This window comes from Lytechinus variegatus, chromosome 2 (genome assembly GCF_018143015.1).
Source record: "Lytechinus variegatus isolate NC3 chromosome 2, Lvar_3.0, whole genome shotgun sequence".
NCBI lineage: Eukaryota > Metazoa > Echinodermata > Echinoidea > Temnopleuroida > Toxopneustidae > Lytechinus > Lytechinus variegatus.
Genome location: NC_054741.1, coordinates 38,497,356 through 38,518,969, shown reverse-complemented (window position 1 = coordinate 38,518,969; position 21,614 = coordinate 38,497,356). Strand labels below are relative to the sequence as shown.

General features: G+C 35.3%; 1 protein-coding gene across 3 annotated transcripts; it reads left to right on the top strand.

Annotated features, from left to right (window-relative positions):
- Positions 1-439: 439 nt before the first annotated feature.
- On the top strand, positions 440-12,569 carry LOC121408054 (nuclear transport factor 2-like). Of its 3 annotated transcripts, none has more exons than XM_041599375.1 (4): positions 440-637; positions 8,407-8,478; positions 10,824-10,922; positions 11,504-12,569. In XM_041599375.1, the coding sequence occupies exons 1-4, from the start codon at positions 539-541 to the stop codon at positions 11,612-11,614; spliced, it is 381 nt and encodes a 126-aa protein (XP_041455309.1). In that variant the 5' UTR covers positions 440-538; the 3' UTR covers positions 11,615-12,569. The 3 variants fall into 3 exon arrangements, with proteins under 3 accessions (XP_041455309.1, XP_041455308.1, XP_041455306.1); XM_041599374.1 differs by lacking the exon at positions 440-637 and adding an exon at positions 4,262-4,426; XM_041599372.1 differs by lacking the exon at positions 440-637 and adding an exon at positions 4,262-4,432.
- Positions 12,570-21,614: the final 9,045 nt, after the last annotated feature.

Sequence of the window (21,614 nt, the reverse complement as noted above, 5' to 3'; positions counted from 1 at the left end):
TTTATATAAAGTTAAGGGTAGGGTTTCACACGCCAATACTTGTTAAGGGGTGCATTTTCAGAAAATGGAAAATACTTGCTTTTGGTGCTTTTACTGAAAATATAGAAACTGTAGGTGGGAGATGATACTGGAAAATCGTAGCTCAGTAATATCCAACGCCCGTATATATTCTTGTTTCTATTAATTGGTAATAATAGATTCTGATTACTTTTCTTCATTTTTTTTTAAATATGTAAATAGTATAATATTACCATTTTATTATCTTAATTCTATATGTCGAGGACCCACCTGGAAATAAGTTTTCGAGCTTTCGTGGGTCATCCTGTGCAAGCATGTTGTTTTTAATGCTTCTGTATATATCAATCAATCAATAAATTTCTATGGTACAGGAGAAGTCTGTAGAAAGTATTGATGGAAGAATATGTATTTTGGAATTTGGAACTACCGTACTTCAACGTTATGTATGTGGGTGAAGTCTTTGCCGCTGAATGTGGATCGCCAAGAATTACCAATCTTTTGACTAATATTACAACGAACAATGGCTAGCACCAGCCAGGCAGACATGATCGCGCAACAGTTTGTGCACCATTACTACCAAAAATTTGATACAGATAGATCTCAACTTCAGTCTTTATATGTAAGTATTTAGAAATACTCTGACCTGACTTGTTGCACACGGCCACCATTATGGCCAAGGCAAACTGACTGTCTGGCCCGGTCCCCACTGGCACTCCACTTGCCGGGCCGGACGGGCGGGCGGGCCGGCCACTCCCGATATGACCAGCCCATACCTCGGATCAGGTGATGGATCGTGCACGCAGCAAGAGTCAAGACCATAGTCAGTAAGGCGGTGGTCAGAAAATTCCCACTCACACGTATATTTACAAGGTTAATCATTAAATTTTGATATATCAGTAATATATGGCAGTGTATCCTATTAGCTGATTAGTACTGGACACCTTTATTTCAGTGACTTTAAAAATGACAGCTAGAGAGAGTCTAGCGACAATTACAATGAAGAAAAAATTGCACTTGCTATTACCTAATTAAAAGATATGAAAATTATGAATATGATATATATATAACCCGTCGGGTTTTAACCCGCAAGTCAATGTATCTTTGAAAAATGAAAAATATTATTTCTGCAATCCCCACACTATACAGGCTCAAATCAGGAAAATATATGCCAACTACATGTACTAACCTAGCCTAGAGTGAATTTACTTACAATTTGCAAATTCGCCTTTTATTCCGGAGAGAAAATGTTTTTTTTTACTTTGTACCATGAAATGGGTCCGCTCTGATCTCGAAATTGAAATCATTACGCAATTAATTCCTCGGATCGGAGCCGCAGCTCAGCGCGCGCTAGCTAGCCCAGGCTGCCCAGCAAAGATTGGTAATGTTATTTTCAGTCCAGGTCGGTCGACACGGCGACTCACAGCAATCATAATTACAATATTCCATTCTATGGGACCTCGTCTATAAAGAAATCAAAATTGAAATAAATACCTGGATAATGATACAGTCAATTTTGTCTTCTTGTATATCTCCATATTATTTCCTTCTGTTTTTGTATTTCTTCCAATTCTTTGTAAACTAATACAAATGTGCACGAGGGCACCCATGAACTTACGTAAACAGCTCATGTTACTAGCGTTTAGTTAGCTTAGCTAGGCTTTTATTTATTTTTTATCTCTCTCGAATCTGGTCAAGAGAAAGGTATTTGCAAGAAACTTGCAATCCATTGCAATCCAATTTTACATCTTCAGAAAGGATTGATTTTGACTGCACTGTACTGGCGCTCCTTTGAAAGAGCAACTCGATGTATTGTGTCGAACTGTCTCAGTCCTGTTCACTGTTCACAAGACAAAAATACGCCGGCATTTTTTTAAAGGAATATCTACGTCTCTAAAAGAATCCGCCATGTAAGAAGCACAGGGGCCTGTTGCATGACGAGATGAGCGATACGTAGGAACGTCCTAGGACCATTCTTCCGAGATTGGAAGAATGGCGACAAATCAGCGCTTTCCGTTTCACGTAGGCAATTTTGTCTTCCAAGTCCGCAACATCGTTTGATATCGATAGTATCGGAAAAATATTTAGTCTTCATCGTCACCTGAACCTTTAATTTCGGAATGACGACTTTTCATAAAATTATTTATTTCAATAAAAGGAGATCAAATGATGTTTTATTTATTACTGATTGTAGAATTGATGTATGGAGCTTACTTTATGAGGTAAAAAGAGAAAAAACTTTTAAGATTCACAAACATAACTGAATAAAATCGAAACTTTCATTATTTCCCTTATTTAGAACACGGTGTCCTTTTAGAGACATCTTTCATTGATATTTCAACGAAAGAGACCTTGTCTGATATAGAAATTGATTTAACTAAGTAATTTCGACATTTTGTTAGTTTATTATTATGTATTTTTATGGAATATTATATACAATGATAATTTTGCAAATACGTTAATATGTTATTTGTTGAGGTGAAAATATGATTTGAATGGAGTAAACAAAATCAACAGTGTCTGATTGTATGAGACTAAAAAGGAAAATATGAGAGGCTGCGTGTGAAAAATCTAATTTATTTTATTTGTCAGATATAATGCAAGAAATACAAATGAGAGTGTTTAGAGTATAAACACTAGCATATATGCTAGTGTTTATACCAGGGTAGGAATTATTATTTTTTTTTAGGGGCTACTTTTTTTTTTACATTGGGGATACCACTGAATATCTTGGGGCTATTTTCAAATTCATGGGGCTACTTTTTTACCGCATATCAGCAATTACCTTTTGACATTACGAGACTCACTGTGACGCCTAACAGCTCAGAACATTTTTTTTTTGCTCCCGCTGGTGGGGGAATGCCCTACAGGCCTTACAATAATCAACAGTGATCCCACAGTCGCCTTCAGCTTCACACACTTCAGATTTGAGCCAATCGAGGCCCCAAGACTTTATTGGCTTATTCAAACATTTAAGAAATCAAATTTAAATGTTTGAGTGTGTTTTGACACCCTCACTCCACATCCCCTTTACAACCACACACACATATGGGCTTATTTATTTTTCATCTTTAAGAACCATGAACAATGAACCCCCCCCCCACCCCCCCAAAAAATCTAAAAATTAATGAATAAAACAAACAGAAAGGAGATAGGGAGAGATAGAGAAAGAGAGAATTCAGATCAAATAATAAATTTAGAAAAAAAGGTTTTTTTTTTCATGGTTAGAATCATGGGTGTCGGTGAGTGTTTGTGTGTGATTGTGACTATGAGGTGCACTTGGATTGCATATATAAATTATGTTAAAGAAATGAAATCAATATCTTACTCAGTCTATTCAAATTCCAACACATAGCCACAGGCTATATGTACATGTATTGTAGGTTCATGTACCTTAAGTTTTTCGCAAGTTATTTTGAAAACGCAGATCTCCACAGAAAATGCCTTTCATTCTGGGAGAGTCTAAATTCGGTGAAAATGTATTCATTAATAACTTAAATATTAATCACAATGAAGAAATCATAAAGTGTTTTGACAGTTTTCAAAAATTAACATGAAATCTAAACTCTGTCTGAGACAGAAAATCACCATCACTTAGGCCATTACTGATAGAATTCTCACCCAGAGCTCTGGCAGAGAACGTGAGCTCTAACTGGCTAGCTAACAGCATGCAAGTACCACACTCAAGCGCACGGCGTCCTATTTTTTTTTAGATTGAGCCTTGTTTGATGATTTATTGTCTGATATTTACCCCTCTTCAAGAAAGAAATTAAAAAGTTATAATTCACAACTATAAGCGAAGTGATTTTGGATTATTAAGGCTCCGTTTTGACAAGCAAAGACAGCGACTGTGAGGATAAAAGACTCGCACATCGTATGTGCTGTGAACGGATTTATTTCCTGAGCAGTTAGAATTACTATATCACAGAATTGTGATATCCCAAATGGGAAATGTGTGCATTAGATATTGCACATGGTGAAGTATGGAAAAACCATGGTATTGAAAAAGAGACGCACTTGGCAATTTGAAACTGTGCTTATCGTAATGGCTTCGCTGCTTATCCATCTCGCACTCCGACTCGACGATGTCGATAAGCAGAGCTGTCACAATCACCAGCTGATCGCTTACACCGCCTAGTACACATACCGTACGATGCATGTGGTCTCGTTACCAGCTGTGCAGTCTAATCGTGCACGCGTACATATGCATAAGCCATGCGGCAAGTGCGTCAACAGTTGTAAAAAGTCTGTGCTAAAGACTATGCGTACTCCGCACCCCATATTGCATTGCACGTTTATTTACAATCGCGAAGCTTCCGGTGTTGCGGAAGGCTCGGATAATGCATCGACCGTTCAACTTGAAGCTGGCAAGGGCGATATAAAAGATGCGCTTGCTCCGCCGCCGGAGAACGTAATTGTGTGAAGTATTTTTAACATTGTCGATGGTATTTTATTGGGGCGATTCTAAAATAAATAGTCGCCCCAAAGCATTGGGTTTTGAGAATTTTTAGGGGCGATTTGGGCTGTCATGGGGGCGAAATCGCCCGTCGCCCCCGTGTAATTCCGACGCTGGTTTATACTCTTAAACACTCTCATTTGTATTTCTTGCGTTATATCTATGCTAGTGTTTATACTCTAAACACTCTCATTTGTATTTCTTGCATTATATCTGACAAATAAAATAAATTAGATTTTTACCTACTAGGGGGGAGGGCAGAGGGGGCAGACTGCCCTCCTGACGAGTCACAACCCATGCAAGGGACATATCCCTGTCCCCCCCCCCCCGACGAGTCAAAACTGATACCGCTAGCCCGCTCCTTTGAACTTGAAGACCCTTTTTTTGGCTAGTCAAATTTTTGGCTGACGAATTCGCCCCCCCCCTGTGGAAAATCCTAGGTACGCCACTGAGTATAAACATACCTCAGTTGCATGACGAGTAACCGAAGTCAAGGAAAATATGAACATTGCTGCAAACATGTCCAAGTAAATAAAGTAGTGCTTTGCAATAATAATTACAACGTCGAAAAAGTTGTGCAATCCGTAATGGAAAAAAAACACTATTAACAGAAATATTGCTAAAAATTACAACGATCATTAACGTTGGTCATATGTAAAGTTGATCACTTAATTCATGGAAATTTATATAAGAATATAAAAAATATATATGTTCAACATTTCAAAGTTAAGGAGTAGAGACTACCATTATTCTTTTAACATGACATAGGAGCCGGAAGGGGCGTACGATTTAAAATGCGCCTCTTCGTATGGACTTTCCATAATCTTTTCTTTGATGAACTTATCTTCATTTATTGTGATGGATTAGCAAGATATAGGTCTAATCTGTATCTTAAATTCAGTTATACTGCATATTTTTGTTTTGTTTCACTGTTCTACATCTCAAGTTATCCCAAATCCAAGAATTAATTTTCATTGATTAAAATTAATCTCATCAAAAAATAATAATCATAATTAAAATGAAATAAAAATAAATAAATGATTAAGCATGTTTAACATCTATAGTTTTGTATCGTTTTTTTTTTGCTGAACGTTATAAACACGTTTTTTTTTTACTTTACATTGTTTCTTTAAAGAAATTTGTTTTCATGTTGTTTAATTATCTATAATGAGAAAGCATGAAGGGGCAGAGAGATAGTGCCGCCCATTTCGATAGATTAAATTTTTTTAATGGAAAAGGGGTGGGTAAAGGACGGAGGGAGAATAAAAGAAAACATATTTTAAAAAAATATTTGGGCCTACATTACCCCCAGAGAAGTCAAAATGAAATCCGTTTTTGGTCATCTTGTCTACATGAAATTGATGACAACTAGCCCCCATATAAAACATAACTTGGCGCCATCCCAGATAAAATGCACCATCAATTACCCCCTAAAAATCTGTTTAAAGTGATATGTCAGTGTGGCTTTCCGTAAACGCATTTTATCTCAATGCCGACGGTGGCGGGCAATGTGCAAAGAAGATCATGCCTACGTAGGACATGTCTGGAGGTGTCTTTCCAAGGACCATTCTTTGTATCGCCCAAATCGGCTTTGTGAAACAGTTGAGCGATATCTCGTTCTTACGTAGAATGGTTCTACGAAAGACCATTTCATGCAACAGGCCCCAGGATCCTAACTCAATTTTCATTGTTATTGTTTTTATTATGCGTCGTTACTTCTCCCTTTTTTTCGTATGACGGTCTGCGGGTTTGAGGATGAACTCGGCCTGGCCCGCAACCCGCGATGGGGGGCATACCGGCAGGTTAACCCGTACCGCAACGGGAGCGGGTTACAACATATTTACCAACTGTTTTCGTTGCCTCCCATTTGTTGCATATCCCTCCACTAAAAATGGTTATTTTCGTGCGTGACAAATTACATCATGATTCCGGACGCGCGCCGGACGGGTAAAGATATTTTCATTATAATGATGTAAGAAGTGTTGGAGAGCAATATGTAGTACACTGTAGTTCATGTGAATGATCAAAATAGAAGAACTGCCAATAAACCTGACTTATATTTTCTTAAAAACTCTCCTCTGAAAACACTTGGATTTTGAAATACAGAAACAAGGACTTTGTTTGCTATCAAAGAAACAAAATTACAGGGAATGTTTTGTATGTCTACATTGTGGAGTATAAGGTCTAAGTGTGAATTGCTTATAGGCATCATGTACATCTTTGGTTTTGCAAGATTAACTTGATTTTGACTTGATATCAATTGCCCTGAGTAGATATGAAGGGTTTATTAATGTTTGAGTGATATAAAGTTGATAAAATCTTTTTATTTTGCGTCAAAAAATAAAACTGCCACAACAACAAAAAAATCCTCTATCATTTGTACATGTTTCATTGGAAGTGATTTAAATCAATGATTAAAAAAGGAGGGGTTTAAATCATGATTTATTTTAAATTATGATTTAAATCAGCCAACCCTGTTTATCAGCCAATGCATATATAGAGCTGACTCAAACATTTATTGCTTTAAAGCATAAACCTTATCTATTTTGCCAACTATTTAACTATATAGAGATCTAGGGTAAAAAAAACTTCCCCAAAAGTTGCTAAAATTTCACATTTTTCCATCTTTAGACCATTTAGTTCCCACATCTCCTTGAAATTGTTTTGATTTAGTTGGAACTACTTCAAAAAAGGAAGAACATTCACCTCTTTTTTTTTACTCTCAAAGATCTTTTAATGTTGTTACTCTTGGTAAATATTGTTCATGGTGATAACAGAGTGAATAATCACAAAGTTCAAAACAGTCAACAATCTTTTTCAGTTAATGTTTCAGGGAATAATAACTTTCCAGGTTGGAATCACATGTAGCATTGGATTGGAACATCTGTCAGTGCAGTAACACCAGCCATACTTTGATAGCTCTAAAATTGAATACAAAAGTAGACTTTTCATTCAATTTCAAATGTGAATGTGTTCAGGGACTGCAGATACATTGAAAAAGTACAAGCAAACAAGTAAATGAAGGCGTTGACTCCTCAACTCATCTCTTATGCTATGACACTTGCACAAATTTGGGCCCCCAATTACATGTAGTGTACAACTAGTTCACACATCAAATAGTGCCACATCGTTCCATGTCATGGAGTGTGCAGCCAGTCCAGAATAGTGGTTGAAGTGTTGTGCCCAAATTTTAGAATTGTAAACATTTTAGCACAACAAATTTCAGGGACAAATGTCTTGAACTATTCGTAAATTGTGCGCAACCTTGGTGAGCCAAGTTGTTCCAAGGCAGGAGTGGGACGCATTTCATGACTAGTTCACGACTAGTTCATGATTATTCATGGCCAGTAGCAGACCGTGACCCGGAGGAGACAAAGCATTGGGGGGGGCACTGCATTGTCCGTGAACAATGCTGTGCCCCCCCAATGCTTTGTCTCCTTCGGGTCACGGTCCGCCAATGTTCATGGCTAGTTCACATCTACATGTAGTTCACAACAAGTTCACGAATAGGTTACGCATAAGTCTAATGAGCCTAAAAAAGGCTTATGCATGGGCTGCTTGGCTATAACGAACCGCAATTCACAAATCATCGTGCATTTTGATTTTATGCCCCGATGAACCATGAAATGAATGACGTGACAGTAAACTATTCGTAAACGCTATGTGAATGTGATATGCCTATATGTTAACCTGTTGGAATTACAAAGTGAACTAGTCGGGGCCAATGTACGAACCATTGACGCTTTGGCACAAATTGGCACTTTAGAATTGTGCCAATGCTGGAACCAAAAATCGTGCAAGCGTCATAGCAGCATTACGCTGGACATTAGAAAATATCTATTTTTCCAGAAATAGAGCTAGGAATTAATTTAGAATTTTGCAAAAAAAATTATTGATGATTATTCATTTTCCTTTTTACTATTTATCAATTTCAGACACCTGCAAGTGTAATGTGTTTTGAAGGTAGCGTGTGTCAAGGAAATGAGCAAATAGGCAAAAAGCTGGTAGTAAGTATGAAACTTTTACTTTCAAATCTTGCAAACATTTGTCATTGAAAGAAGAATGAAGCTCTTGACACCAGTTGGATTCATTTAAAAGGGAAAAATCAAAGAAACAAAGTTTGAATATGCAAAGAAGGTTTTAAGCATTTGAATAGTGAGATTACTGGCTGGGTGATGGCACATATCTATTAAAAGTGAACCCCACCGTTCCTTCAAAGACCCCCCCTTTTGAATTTTTATTTAACATTAAAGGTCAAGTCCACCTAAGAATAATGTTGATTTGAATAAATCGAGAAAAATCAGACAAGCATAACGCTGAAAATTTCATCAGAATCGGATGTAAAATAAGAAATTTATGGAATTTTAAAGTTTCACTTATTTTTCACAAAATGTGCACAACTCAGTGACATGCAAATCCGCCAGTCGATGATGTCCATCACTCACTTTTTCTTTTGTATTTTATTGTTTGAATTATACAGTTTTTCATTTTTTACAGATTTGACAATAAGGACCAACTTGACTGAACCATATTAGTCATCAGTCTCTTTTGCATACAGGATGTGAATAGAACTGTTTTGTAAAATCAAGTGAAACTTTAAAATGTTATAACTTTCTTATTTTACATCTGATTTTGATGAAATTTTCAGTGTTATGCTTGGTGTACAGCAAGTTGTTCTAATAAATTGGGTTTACAGTGTTTGGTTTAACACACATTTGGTCTAATGAGCACTTCATCTAATGAGTACAATGTACCACTTCATCCAAAACCAAGTTGTCTACCATTTGGCCTATTAAACATGTGGTCTAAACTCATTTGGTTCTAAACACCACTTGGTGTTTAGAACCTGGTCAATTTACTTTTATTTGATTTATTTGAGCTGCAGTTGTATGAATTCAAAATCCCCCCAGTTTCAACTAAAAAAAAAATTCCAGCTGATTCTGCTTGATTTTTGCTGCGTCTGCAATTGAGCTTTAACACAAATTCAGACTTTTTATGTATACATGCAAAGTGAAAATAATGTAGAATCAAAACAAAAATAGAAAATTCTCAGATGAATTTAAATTGATTGCAATTAAAAATTCAAAGATCACTGTTAGCAGCTCTAGTATGTTACATATGTTGTAAGTAATACAGATGTTAGTTATTTTGATATACATGACAAGATATACATGTGAAGGGCAATATAGCACTTAAATTTCTTTTGGGTAGAATAAGGGGTGTTACATCATAATCCAAACAACCCAACTTGTGTGTTTTTTTGTCTCGCCTGCATAGCAGAGCAAGACTATAGGCACCGCTTTTCCGACGGTGGCGGCATCAACATCAAATCTTAACTTAAGGTTACGTTTTTGAAATGACATAACTTAAAAAGTATATGGACCTAGTTCATGAAACTTGGACATAAGTATAATCAAGTATTACTGAATACCCTTCCTGGGTTTCAGGTCACATGACCAAGGACAAAGGTCATTTAGGGTCAATGAACTTAAACCATGTAGGGAGAATTATTTTCAAAATCTTAATCAAAGGTTAAGCTTTTGAAATGACATCATAACTTAGAAAGTATATGGACCTAGTTCATTAAAGTTGGGCATAAGGTTAATCAAGTATTAGTAAAGATCCTGCCTGAGTTTCAGGTCACATGACCAAGGTCAAAGGTCATTTAGGGTCAATGAACTTTGATCAAGTTGGGGGTATTTGTTGAATTACCATAACTTTGAAAATTATGGATCTAGTTCATGAAACTTGGACATAAGGTTAATCAAGTATTAGTGAACATCATGCCTGAGTTTCAGGTCACATGACCAAGGTCAAAGGTCATTTAGGGTCAATGAACTTTGGTAAAGTTGGGGGTATTCGTTAAATTACCATCCTATTAAACTCTTAAAGTTTATGGATCTAGTTCATAAAACCTGGGATATAAGAGTAATCAAGTATCACTGAACATCCCCTGTAAGTTTCAGGTCACAAAACCAAGGTCAAAGGTCAGTTAAGGTCAATAAACTTAGGCCATGTTGGGGTAATTGTTGAATTGCCATTATAACTTTGAAAGTTTATGGATAGAGTGAATGAAATGTGGACATGGGTGTAGTTGACAAGTCACCATTCAAATGTCATTTATGGTCAATGAACGTGGTATTATGTCATTATATGAATAGTGTTTTGTGAATGATTATTTTATAGTAGTTTTCAAAGTTAGCACGGCTGCTATATTAAATTGCGTAATGCAGGCGAGACTGCCAGAGGCGTTCCACTTCTTCTATAGATAAATGATCAACTCATGTTATTGGTAAAAATAAATAATGAAGATTTTAATGATTCACCTTAAATAAAATTCTTTGTTTTGCAGTCTTTGCCATTTCAGAAGGTGGCCCATGTCGTAACTGTAATGGATAGTCTATTGATAGAAGAGTCCAAACTTCTTATTTCTGTCATTGGACAATTAAAGGTGAGAATTGATTGTATGTACTGGTAATGTTTAGGTACAGGTGTAGTTCACTTTAAGCATGATATGTATCTGTTGTCCTGCACACCTCATTGTAAGTCATTAATTTTTGCTCCAAATTCGAGAGCAAAACTGGGAATCTGTACTGTGATAATTAGTAAGGTAAAGTTCATATTTTTATGTTGATATTTTGGGAAAGCTCAAAATAAAGAGTAAACCAAATATCAGGTATTTATAAATTCTATGCATATAGAGCATCATTTTTTGTGTGTGCATGGGAGCTTTAATTCGGGACGTAATATCAGTGACTAATGAACTACATGTATTATCATGTATTTATGTAGCTGCTAGTATTTAAAATACAATACTTAAAATCAAGTCTGCATATTTACACAGAGTTGTTATCTTGCAAGATTTATCTATCAGTCTATGTATCAATATATCCATCTATCTGTCTATTTATTTATTTTTCTATTCATGTGCATGTAATGTATCTTCTATATTTTAAATTTATTTACTAAGTATATTACAGCTACATGTTTCCATATTACCATTTTGGCTTGTTGTTTTTCTTTCTTCTCTAGACGGATGATGATCCTCCGCATGGCTTTGCCCAGACTTTCATATTAGCACCAGTTGGGGACAACCTCATGGTTTTTCATGATATATTCAGACTACTTGTTCATAATATGTGAAAGATATGCTGTCCAACTGTGTACATTTATGTTTTTGTAGGCTTTATTATCATTTGAATTTTCATTTTAACGAACATGTGTTTGACTACATTTTTTTTTCATTTAAAAGTAAAACTAGCTGTGTAAGAAGAACCTATTTAATATACAGGCCTATAAACAATGCTACTTTATTAAAGTTACATAACTGCCGTGTCTGCTTTTCATTATTGAGGGTTCAGATTATATAATGCTAGTGGGAACATGGGGGGGTGTATGTTCTCAAGTTTAGAAGAAAAAAGGTAGATTTACAATTGTCAACCAACCGTCGGATATCATATTTCCTTCTAAAACATACATTGGGTGATTCCAACAACATTGTGAGATGTGATCTTTCTCTGATTTCAAAGTTTTTGAAAGTTCTATGTGACTTAATTGGACTGGACTTCCATTGGTATTGAAGGCTACGTGTATAAAGCTGCTGCAATTGTAAATAGTACAGACATGTACAATCTATCAAACCATCAAATGTATGAGGGGGTCTGATCGACTTTGTAATGGGGCATGCTAAACAAATTCTGTTGGATCTCTTTATTTTATTTGTTTGATGAATATGAATTTCTTGCTCTTCCCAAAGTACATGATTTTGTATCAATTTCTTATGTATTGATTTTTTTTGTATCTATGTTAAATCCTTTGTCTGTTATACATGCAGTATGCACCGATCTTTGAAGCTTAATATTGGAAAAAAGGGTTTGGTTTTTTCGGATGAGGATTGATATACAGGTTTTAAAAAATCAGAGTTATAGATTAGTAATTCACACCTTGGGGCTTACAAATATTTGTATTTGAATTGTGCTACTTTCGATATTTCTCACATTTTTGAATTCTTACTAGAACATGTAACATTTCATTTATTCAGATTGAGTAATTACATGTACGTAATTATAATTGTTACACATTATTGACTCTTTGAATAGAGTGGAGTACATGTACATGTACATTGATATTTTACCTGAGCAAAATGAATATGAATACTGTGTTTCATGGCTTTTTGTAATTAATAAATTTTTCCTACTCGAACCCCCCTCCTCAATTTTACTTGTACATGTAGATGTCACAAGTTCTCTATTAATCTTTCCCAAAGAGTTAGTTTATACATTAGCTAAAATTGTAATGTGCATAATAGTTAACACGGGGAGGGTGAAATATGAATCATATTTGATAATTGTAAAGCTGTTTTTTTTTCATTCAAATATATCAACATGCCACAAACATGAGTTCTTAGAAACATTAGCTTTGAAAAAAAGGAATCTTTGAAAAAAAGGGAAGAATATCAAAATAAAATACCTTCAAATTTGAAATACTTGTCTGGTAACAAAACAGCTGAAAACTGGGCAGAATTTTCACAGATGATGTGTCTGGAATTCCATGTATACTTGTTTCTACAAGAAACTTTGTTAGTGAGTTTTGTGAAATGGATACCTACTGATGTTTATATCTTTGTTTTTGAAATTGTGATATGTTTCCTAATCACATGATTTACTGAAGTCATGTGACCGGTCATTTATTTTAGGCTCACAGGAAAAGCTGCTATTGATGGATACCAATGACTCGTTTCATTGACTGGTCGTGATTTTGAGGTGTGGATGGTTTATCAAATACATGTAACAAGAAGCCACATCATATTCTTATAAAACAAATAATCACATCATTTTGCTTGGGCAATAGTATAATTATATACACTTGTTACCTTTGAAACCACCTACATGTACACGCCCTCAGCCTCTGGCATGTTAGAACCGTTTCCAATGCATTTCTTACTAATACCCTTAAACGCGCTATCACATAGTTCCATGCAAGCCTTGCGGGTGGCTATTTGTGCTGCAGGAAGCCGCCCGCAATGACAGTATCTTGTACATGTTTCACACGCAGGTCCCCACAGAATCGCACACATGTCGGATTTCCACGCAGAAATTTTTTTGACATGCTCAAAATATTTTTGCGGGTGAGTTGCAAGCAATCACCCACAAGGCTTGCACTGAACTACGTGACAATGCCTTTATGAATGAGTATCATTTGTATATTATTGACCCTTGTCAAAAAGGGTGTATTTAATCATATATAATGGAGTGTTAAGATGATTCTTGTATTATCAGTAAAAGAGGATCACAGATATTTTAAAAATATCCTTTTCTACATATTCGGTCTGTCACCATATAGACCATATGATAGTACGATGTTGAATGGATTCTGGTATGAAGAGAGGAAAAAAAGGCATACTTGATGTATGCACATGTACTGTGAATAAATACATATTAGCATACTTTTCAGGGTCATTTAAGTGGATACCTTGTTAAACTTTTTACAAGCTGGACAAAGTTGCCAAGTTGACCCCACCTTATATCTCAAAGAGCTAATTGAATAGTAGGAATGAAGACTATGATGTTATAGGCTTTTTGTAAACAAAGTGTCGTTTCATTTCACACCAAATGGCATTATGCAGTTGGAACCTTAGAACAGGGCAAGTCTTTAATTTCATGTGCAACCCCCTTCACTAGAATGTGATACCTGCAAGTGTGTGTACATACCTTCTAAATCAATGTCCCAAGAAAACTATCCAAATGAAGCATACACCATAATTGTGTAATATTGTGTAAACTCATCGATTGTTGTGGCTAAAATTATACTTATGTTAATGACATGTGATAAGAATGTTATTGCGGACTACCGGTAAACTAAATCCTTCAAAAGGCTTTATGATATTCAATGTATACTGGCTGTTATCTTAAGTTTTGAGTTTATTTGCACCGACAGGTAGGCAAGTTTTATTACACTAACTATATCAATGATTGTGCCCTACTTGCGTTTTCACCACTTTTTGTAATAAAACTTAAAACAAATAATGTTTAAGAAAAGCAAATCCCATTTCTGTTTTTTTTAATGGTAATTATGGATTAATTGTAATTAAGCTTTTATCAGTATCCATGTAAGATAAAATGTAGAGTTTATACGGGGGGGGGGGGGGGCAGTCAAATGTATTGCTGTACACATGCGTGGCCAAATTATTTCCAAACACCCCCTAAATGAGTTTTTCTGTGTGCAAATTAACCCCCTAAACAAGTTTTTTGCGGGCTTTATTTACACATTTTGGCCCCCAAACAAGTTGTCGCCAGTATATGACCCCAGGGAAAACCTTGGGGGGAAAAAACATACCATTAACACATTTGGCTATATTCTTTGAAAAAAGCTCTGAAAAAAACTTACCCTATATACGTTTGACCCTGCGATTGACCATTGACTAGTCTTTCAAAACTTTTTTTTAGAATCTGCGTTTTTGATACCCTTAACAAGTGCACACGCAGCCGCGACCAAAACTGAAAACACACCCTTTTTTTGTCACGCGTGTGTACAGCAATATATTTGACTGATAGACATCAAATGAGATCATTTGTGGTCATGAAAAATATCCTTATATTCTACACCCCCACTTTGGAGTACCGAAGTGATGACCTCACAAAAACTTGTCTAGCATTTCAGCGTTTTTGATACCATATTTTGGTAGAGCATGATTCCAACCAAATTTTTTTTTTTTGGGGGGTTTCATTATGCTCTACCAAAATATGGTATCAATATGCAAAAAGTGAAAATTAATGTCACACTTCGATACTCTAGTTCGTCTACGAGTCTTCATCTACTAACCATTTGGTATAATTGCCATTTAGCCCTTTTACCATTTTGTCTAATTTCCCATTATGGGATACTTATTTTGTATAATGACTACTTGGTCAAGCACAAAGCAGTCTATATGAGTAGATGATCAGGGGGGGGGGGCGTTTCATGAAAGGACTTGTCGGACGTTTTATCCGACAAGTCCCATTATATCCGACAGTTACCATAGGAGCAGTGCCTCTCAGCAAAATCATGGAAAGATGTCAGGATCTGATAACTTGTCGGATGAAAATGTTGATGAAACGCTCCCATTCTTGAACCATTCTCTCATTCAACAAAGTGCAAAAAGAATACATGGAAGAAGACAAAATGAAAACGAGACCATCTGGACATTGTTGAACAATTATAAGACTAATACCTCAGTCACATTTGCTCTACTGCGGCCATACGGCAAGTCTAAAACAGCTGTTTTTTCATTTTTCTTCAAACTACCTATATGTAGTATGTACACAAAAAAATGTTCAAACTGCTGTTATCATCTCGCCGTTATGCTGCCATAGATCAAATGTGACTGAGGTATAAGTGATGACTGGAACAAACAGGAATATTAGTCCAAATTGATAAACCAAATGGCCCCCAAAATACACCAAAGATGGTTTTGAAAACCCATCGGTTGAATTTATGGTTTATACAGATGTACTGTGTAAATTATTCACGAGTCATTAATTCAACAGTAGACTCATGGTTTAATGAAATAGCGTGCATAACCATGGCAATAGGCGTCCATTTGGTGCACTGTGACAAAATTAGGGTTGCAATAGGGTTTTGTGTTGGGTTTAGGGTATGGTATAGTGTTAAACCCAGGGTTGAAGTTGGTCATTTGATTAGTGTGTGGAATTAAGAGCGGAGTAATTGTCGCCGGAGCAAATATCATGTATCAGGTGGGTGTTTCATAAAGCTGTTCGTAAGTTAAGAGCGACTTTAAGAACGACTGGTGATCCTTTCTTGTGGTAAATGGTATATTGAATTGGCGATGGTTTAGCACGTAAGAAAGGTTTACCAGTCGTTCTTAAAGTCGCTCTTGACTTACGAACAGCTTTATGAAACGGCCCCCAGGAATCTCAGATTTTAAGGACAGAGTGGTTCTCCGTTTTCACCCCTTTGCCGAGTGTGATGAAGAGAGCGGAGGATACAAACTGTCAAAACAAAGATAGTGTGTGTATTTTGAGAAGAGGTTGTATAGAGAATGAAAGACCATAGAAGAGGGAAAGGCTATGATGGAAACCATTGGTGTATGTTCAGTCGATGACATTGCACAGATTAAAAGAAAGGTGTGATTTATGAAAAAGAAATCACAATCCGAAAGATGGTAGACAAGGATGTACAATGGTGCTCAAAAGTTAGTGAATCCCACCAGAAAATCTTCCATGTTTTAGGTATTTAATTGTTTAGTTTGGTGATGAAGTATTTCATTCAATAAAGTTTGTTTCTCTGTGCTCGCAAGACATGGTAGTGTTGTTGTCTATATTCAACACTGCATGAAAGAGTGCATTTTGTGGTGGGGTTCACTAGCTTCTGAGAACAACTCTACACCTGTGCCTTGTTAATTTGGATATGGGGGGGGGCAATATGTCCTAGGGGTGACAATGGCATCGTTTTTTAAATTTTTTTATTGAATGATAGGGCCATTCTAGTCAAACAATCCAAATCACTTACCGGTATTTATGCCCTTGCATTTTCCTTTCCTTTTTTTTCTTCTTTACTATTTGAAAAAAAATTATGAGGCTGTATGTATTGTGGAAAGAGGAGGGAATGGTGCAGCCCAGGAACTACAAGAACATGAGACAGAACACACTCATTTCATAGTCTCTGCATTTTATTGTGTTCTTTCACAAATATATACACAGTGCTTTATCATACAAAAACAGGCATTAGTCATATCCCTTTTACTATGTCATGTACAGACTTGATCCAGCCTTTCCTACACCAATTGAGAGTTAAAGATCATCTAAGAGTTGTAAGTTACCAGTCTCATTAATGGACAGGATTTCAATATGTTACATATATTATAAACACAAAATTAAATGACAAATGGGCATTATCTGCTTGGTCCATAGTTTGATCAGTGAAATGTAACTAAATTTTCCTTGGTTTATGAAAAGGTCTTCGGTCTCATGTCGAGTTCAAATTTTTCTTTTACAAATTTGGACTAACATTTTGTTGAAGCATAATTTGAATGAAGCTTTATACATACAATATCAAATTGAAATGATAGAGAATGATGAGCAAAATGTTTTTGAGTAAAACGGGTTTTAAAGATGAAGGCCTGAAATTTCTTTGTGTCTTCTTATTATATATACACGTCTCACAGTCAAAATGTCATTGTACATATGAAACCATAAAGGAGATTTAAGTTCTAAAAGAACATATTAAAAAGAAAAGACAAAGATATCAGCAAGAACAGCTTGACACACTTAACATTCAATCTTAATTTAAAAAAAAAAATACAGGAATACTCGTGCTTTGAGTTGTTCTTAATCTCTACAAAGGTGTTCTTACTCTCTACAAAGAAGGTGATGAAATATAAATGTACAAGAAAATTCCTTTGTAAAATAGATTATAAAATTCTGCTTGTTATTTTATACATCTGATGCCTGTCTCTAAACCAAAATGTTAAATGTCTGATTTATTACCTCTACAAAATGAACTTGCTATGAGACTAATCATTCTATGACATGCTACAGACTGTATGGGATCCAATTCGGTACTGACACGATTGACAGAGATGTGAATATTCATATATACCCAACCTGGACTTGTATTTTTTTTCAGATTCTTGCCTCAATTGTTGTTGATGGTCTTGAATGCAGTTGGCTTGCTGATCTCACCATAAAAATCGAGCTGACTGATGTGTTGAAAACTATGCTATTTCCTACCATTTGTGTGCCCATAAGTATATGTCAATCGCGTTATTACCGAATTGAAGCCCATATAGTCCTTCCCGTTAAAAACTAACTGTAATGTGACATCTCTTTATATCTACAAATGATCTTAACTCTTGTTTTTCATGTACAATAAGTACATAAAGGTCATTTACAATTTTCCTTAAATTTCATGCATATTTCTCCATTACATCGTAAACTACACACTAAATTAGTTTGGCACATTGTTATAAACTTCCAAATAATTTTCTGACCATTTTCAACCGTTCACTTTATTAATGCCATGTAATCAACAAGAAAATATGAATGTATTAACAGCTCTCTAATCCCTATTTAAAATTCTTCTTTGCATGATGCATCTGTTTACCTGTACATTTGTTTCAATAAACATGTCCTGTACAAATTTTTGTCCTATACCAAACTCATAGGAAATAGTTAAAAATACATATCTACGAAGCAATCAAAGTTTAATCACCAACCTAAGTTTTTTTTTTGCGAACTTCAGACTCCTTGTTATATTCTGTAGAGGGCAGTTAGATACCTGTTAACATGCTTTATATGATATCCCACCCCTTCCAGTTCCCATTGGAAATATAACAATAAGAAATCCATATCAATACTTAGGTGACATTTTAATAAAAACTCTCATAATAATTTTGCTTCATATTCACGACAAGACTGAACTGGCATTTATAAAAACAATAATTCACCAGCTCAAATTGCTGGTACACACGTCTAGTGCAAGTTAAAGGGGAATCCAACCCAAATAAAAAATTGTTTTTATGAGAAAAGGAAAAATCAGACAAGTTGATAGGTGAAAGTTTGAACAGTATTGGACAAACAACAAGAAAGTTATGAATTTTTTAAAGTTGTAAATATCGGTAATCACTATACTCATGGAGACTTCAAATTGGCCACATATGGGATGGCATAGTGATGTAAGGCAAGGACTACTCTTCCATGTACTCCAATACATATTATGTCTAAAATGTTATTTTTCCCAAAAGTTTTATTTCAAATTATAATTTTCTTTCATGAGGACATTAAACAATATACTACCTGGGTTATATCTAGATTACCGCCCCAGGGGAGCGGGTACTTAGGAGAAAACCACAAATCCCTGATAATAAAGTACATGGCTGTTGTGAAAGTTGTCCTTGCCCCTTGTCATAATTTACTGACCCAGTTGCCAATTTGAAATCTACATACTATTAGTGATCTCAATTTTAAAGCAGCTATAACTTTCTTATTGCTTGTCTGATTTCTTTCAAACTTTCACCATTCTGTTAAATTTATTTTTCTCCTTCCCAACACAACATTTTATGGCCAAGGCTAGATTCTCCTTTAACTTGGTAAACTGCCACTTCGTCTAATGCCAACTTGTCCAATCATCACATGGTCTACCTTCATTTAGTCCCATGCTATTCCATCCATCAACATTTCGTCTAACAACGAAATGGCAATTAGACCATGTGGATAATATAATAGAACAGCTTTTGTATAGCGCATTACACCTTACAATGGTCTCAATGCGCTTTAGAAGAAAAAGAAAGATGAGGGGTAAGCTGCTGGTAATGCTTTGTTAATATTCTTTTCAGTAAAATAAATATGTTTTCAATGCAGTTTTAAATTGCCCAATTGTGTCAACTTGCCTTAAATTTTGTGGGATGCTATTCCAGAGTTCTGGCGCAGCATGCGCAAACCCCCGTTCACCATAAAACTTTGTCTTAACAATGGGTACGTTATATAAATCCTTATGAAGTGATCTAAGATTTCGAACAGGTTCATATTTTACAAGTAACTCTGACAGATAAGATGGAGCCATTTGTGGATGAATTGATGGTATACCAAATGATAGTAGACGAGCTGGTAATTGGACAAATTGGCATTAGACCAATTGGAAATAAACTGTTAACTTTGCCATTCAAATAAAAAACAAAAGTCAGAGTTAAACAAGTGACAAGCAAGGCCTATCAGCAAGGCTTATATTAATTCAAGGCCATCAAACACCATGGCAGTAAGTGCCCTTTTGATTGACCTCAATGGCCTTACAAATTTATTTTTGCCCTTTTTAATTTTCCCAAAGCTACAGAAAAGGGGTCAGCTTGCCCTAAAAATATCAAAATTTAAGGCCTTGTTTAGAGTACAGGCATTCTTCTGTGCACTAGCTATGATGAAAGTTTCTAAAGTCTTAAAAAGGGCATTCTTCCTTTTATTAATTGAAACTATTAAAAAGGTGATTTCCCTAAAAGTGGCAATTGTATAATATTGAAAGAACTTTCATTACATCAAAGATTGCAATGCCTTTTGATATTGTAGGGAATGGAGGTAGGCTTTATTTCATTTTTTAATTGAATTTGTGAAATAACAAATTAAACATTTTTGCCACAATTAAAACAGATTTCCAGGGTGGGGACTCATCAGCACTTCAAATGAAGATAATAGATATTTCATTGGAACCTCGTGATTCCTGGATTGGGAATGACTGATCCCTTTAAAACCACATTCCTTCCTACTTCGTATTTACGTTGTTTTGTTCAAACAAATATACCTTACAACAATGAATACTGTACAAATAACAAGCACACAAGTTATCATCAATAAGGAATGTATAAATCAAACAATAGCATGTATATATATTTCTTTCTTTGGATGACAATGATAATAATGATAAAGAAAATACAGTCAACACACTTTCTGTGTGATATGCATGCACAAATGAATGACCCTTACTATACATCAAAGATTATTGTAACTTGTAGTAAATTTTGGAAAAAGTAATAACTACAGTTTTCCCCACCCATGTCACTATTTACATGCACCATTTGATTCATTGCCAAGTCCATGTACATCAATTTGTATTTACACATTTATTTACATATGTTATTTACATTCACTCTAATTGAAAATAATCAAGTATCAACCTCTTTTCAAACTCATGTTATATAAAAAAAAAATGTCACCTATGAGTATGAAACCATAACGCTTAAATGCATCAGTGAGTTTAATACCCACTACAAATAGTTTTACATGTCATCTTCAACTGTTCCACAATCTATTTTCATACTGATAGATAGGCTAAGCCACTAAGCTCAGAGAAATGATATTCACATCTTGAGCTAAATTATGCTAAATTACATGTAGAAATGTACTCTATTTACCTTCAAGCATAACTAAGTAACAAACTTCCATTAGCAATCTTCATTAATACAAGCACAATTCAAATGAAAATGTACCATAAACTTATGTGACAAATACAAAAAAGAGAAAGATTCTTTATGAACAAGAAATAGGAAAAAAATCAATGGATGAAAAGAAAGAACGAAAGACAGACAGACAGAAAGAAAGAACGAAAGACAGAAAGAAAGAAAGAAAGAAAGAAAGAAAAAGGAAGGAAGGAAAAAAAAACA

Bases quoted from the DNA above. Each gene is read 5' to 3' on its own strand.
- LOC121408054 (XM_041599372.1), top strand. From the start codon at position 4,277: ATGCGTACTCCGCACCCCATATTGCATTGCACGTTTATTTACAATCGC. The intron at 4,433-8,406 runs GTGTGAAGTATT...TATCAATTTCAG, and splicing joins CGCCGCCGGAGAACGTAATT to ACACCTGCAAGTGTAATGTG. The intron at 10,923-11,503 runs GTGAGAATTGAT...TTTCTTCTCTAG, and splicing joins CTGTCATTGGACAATTAAAG to ACGGATGATGATCCTCCGCA.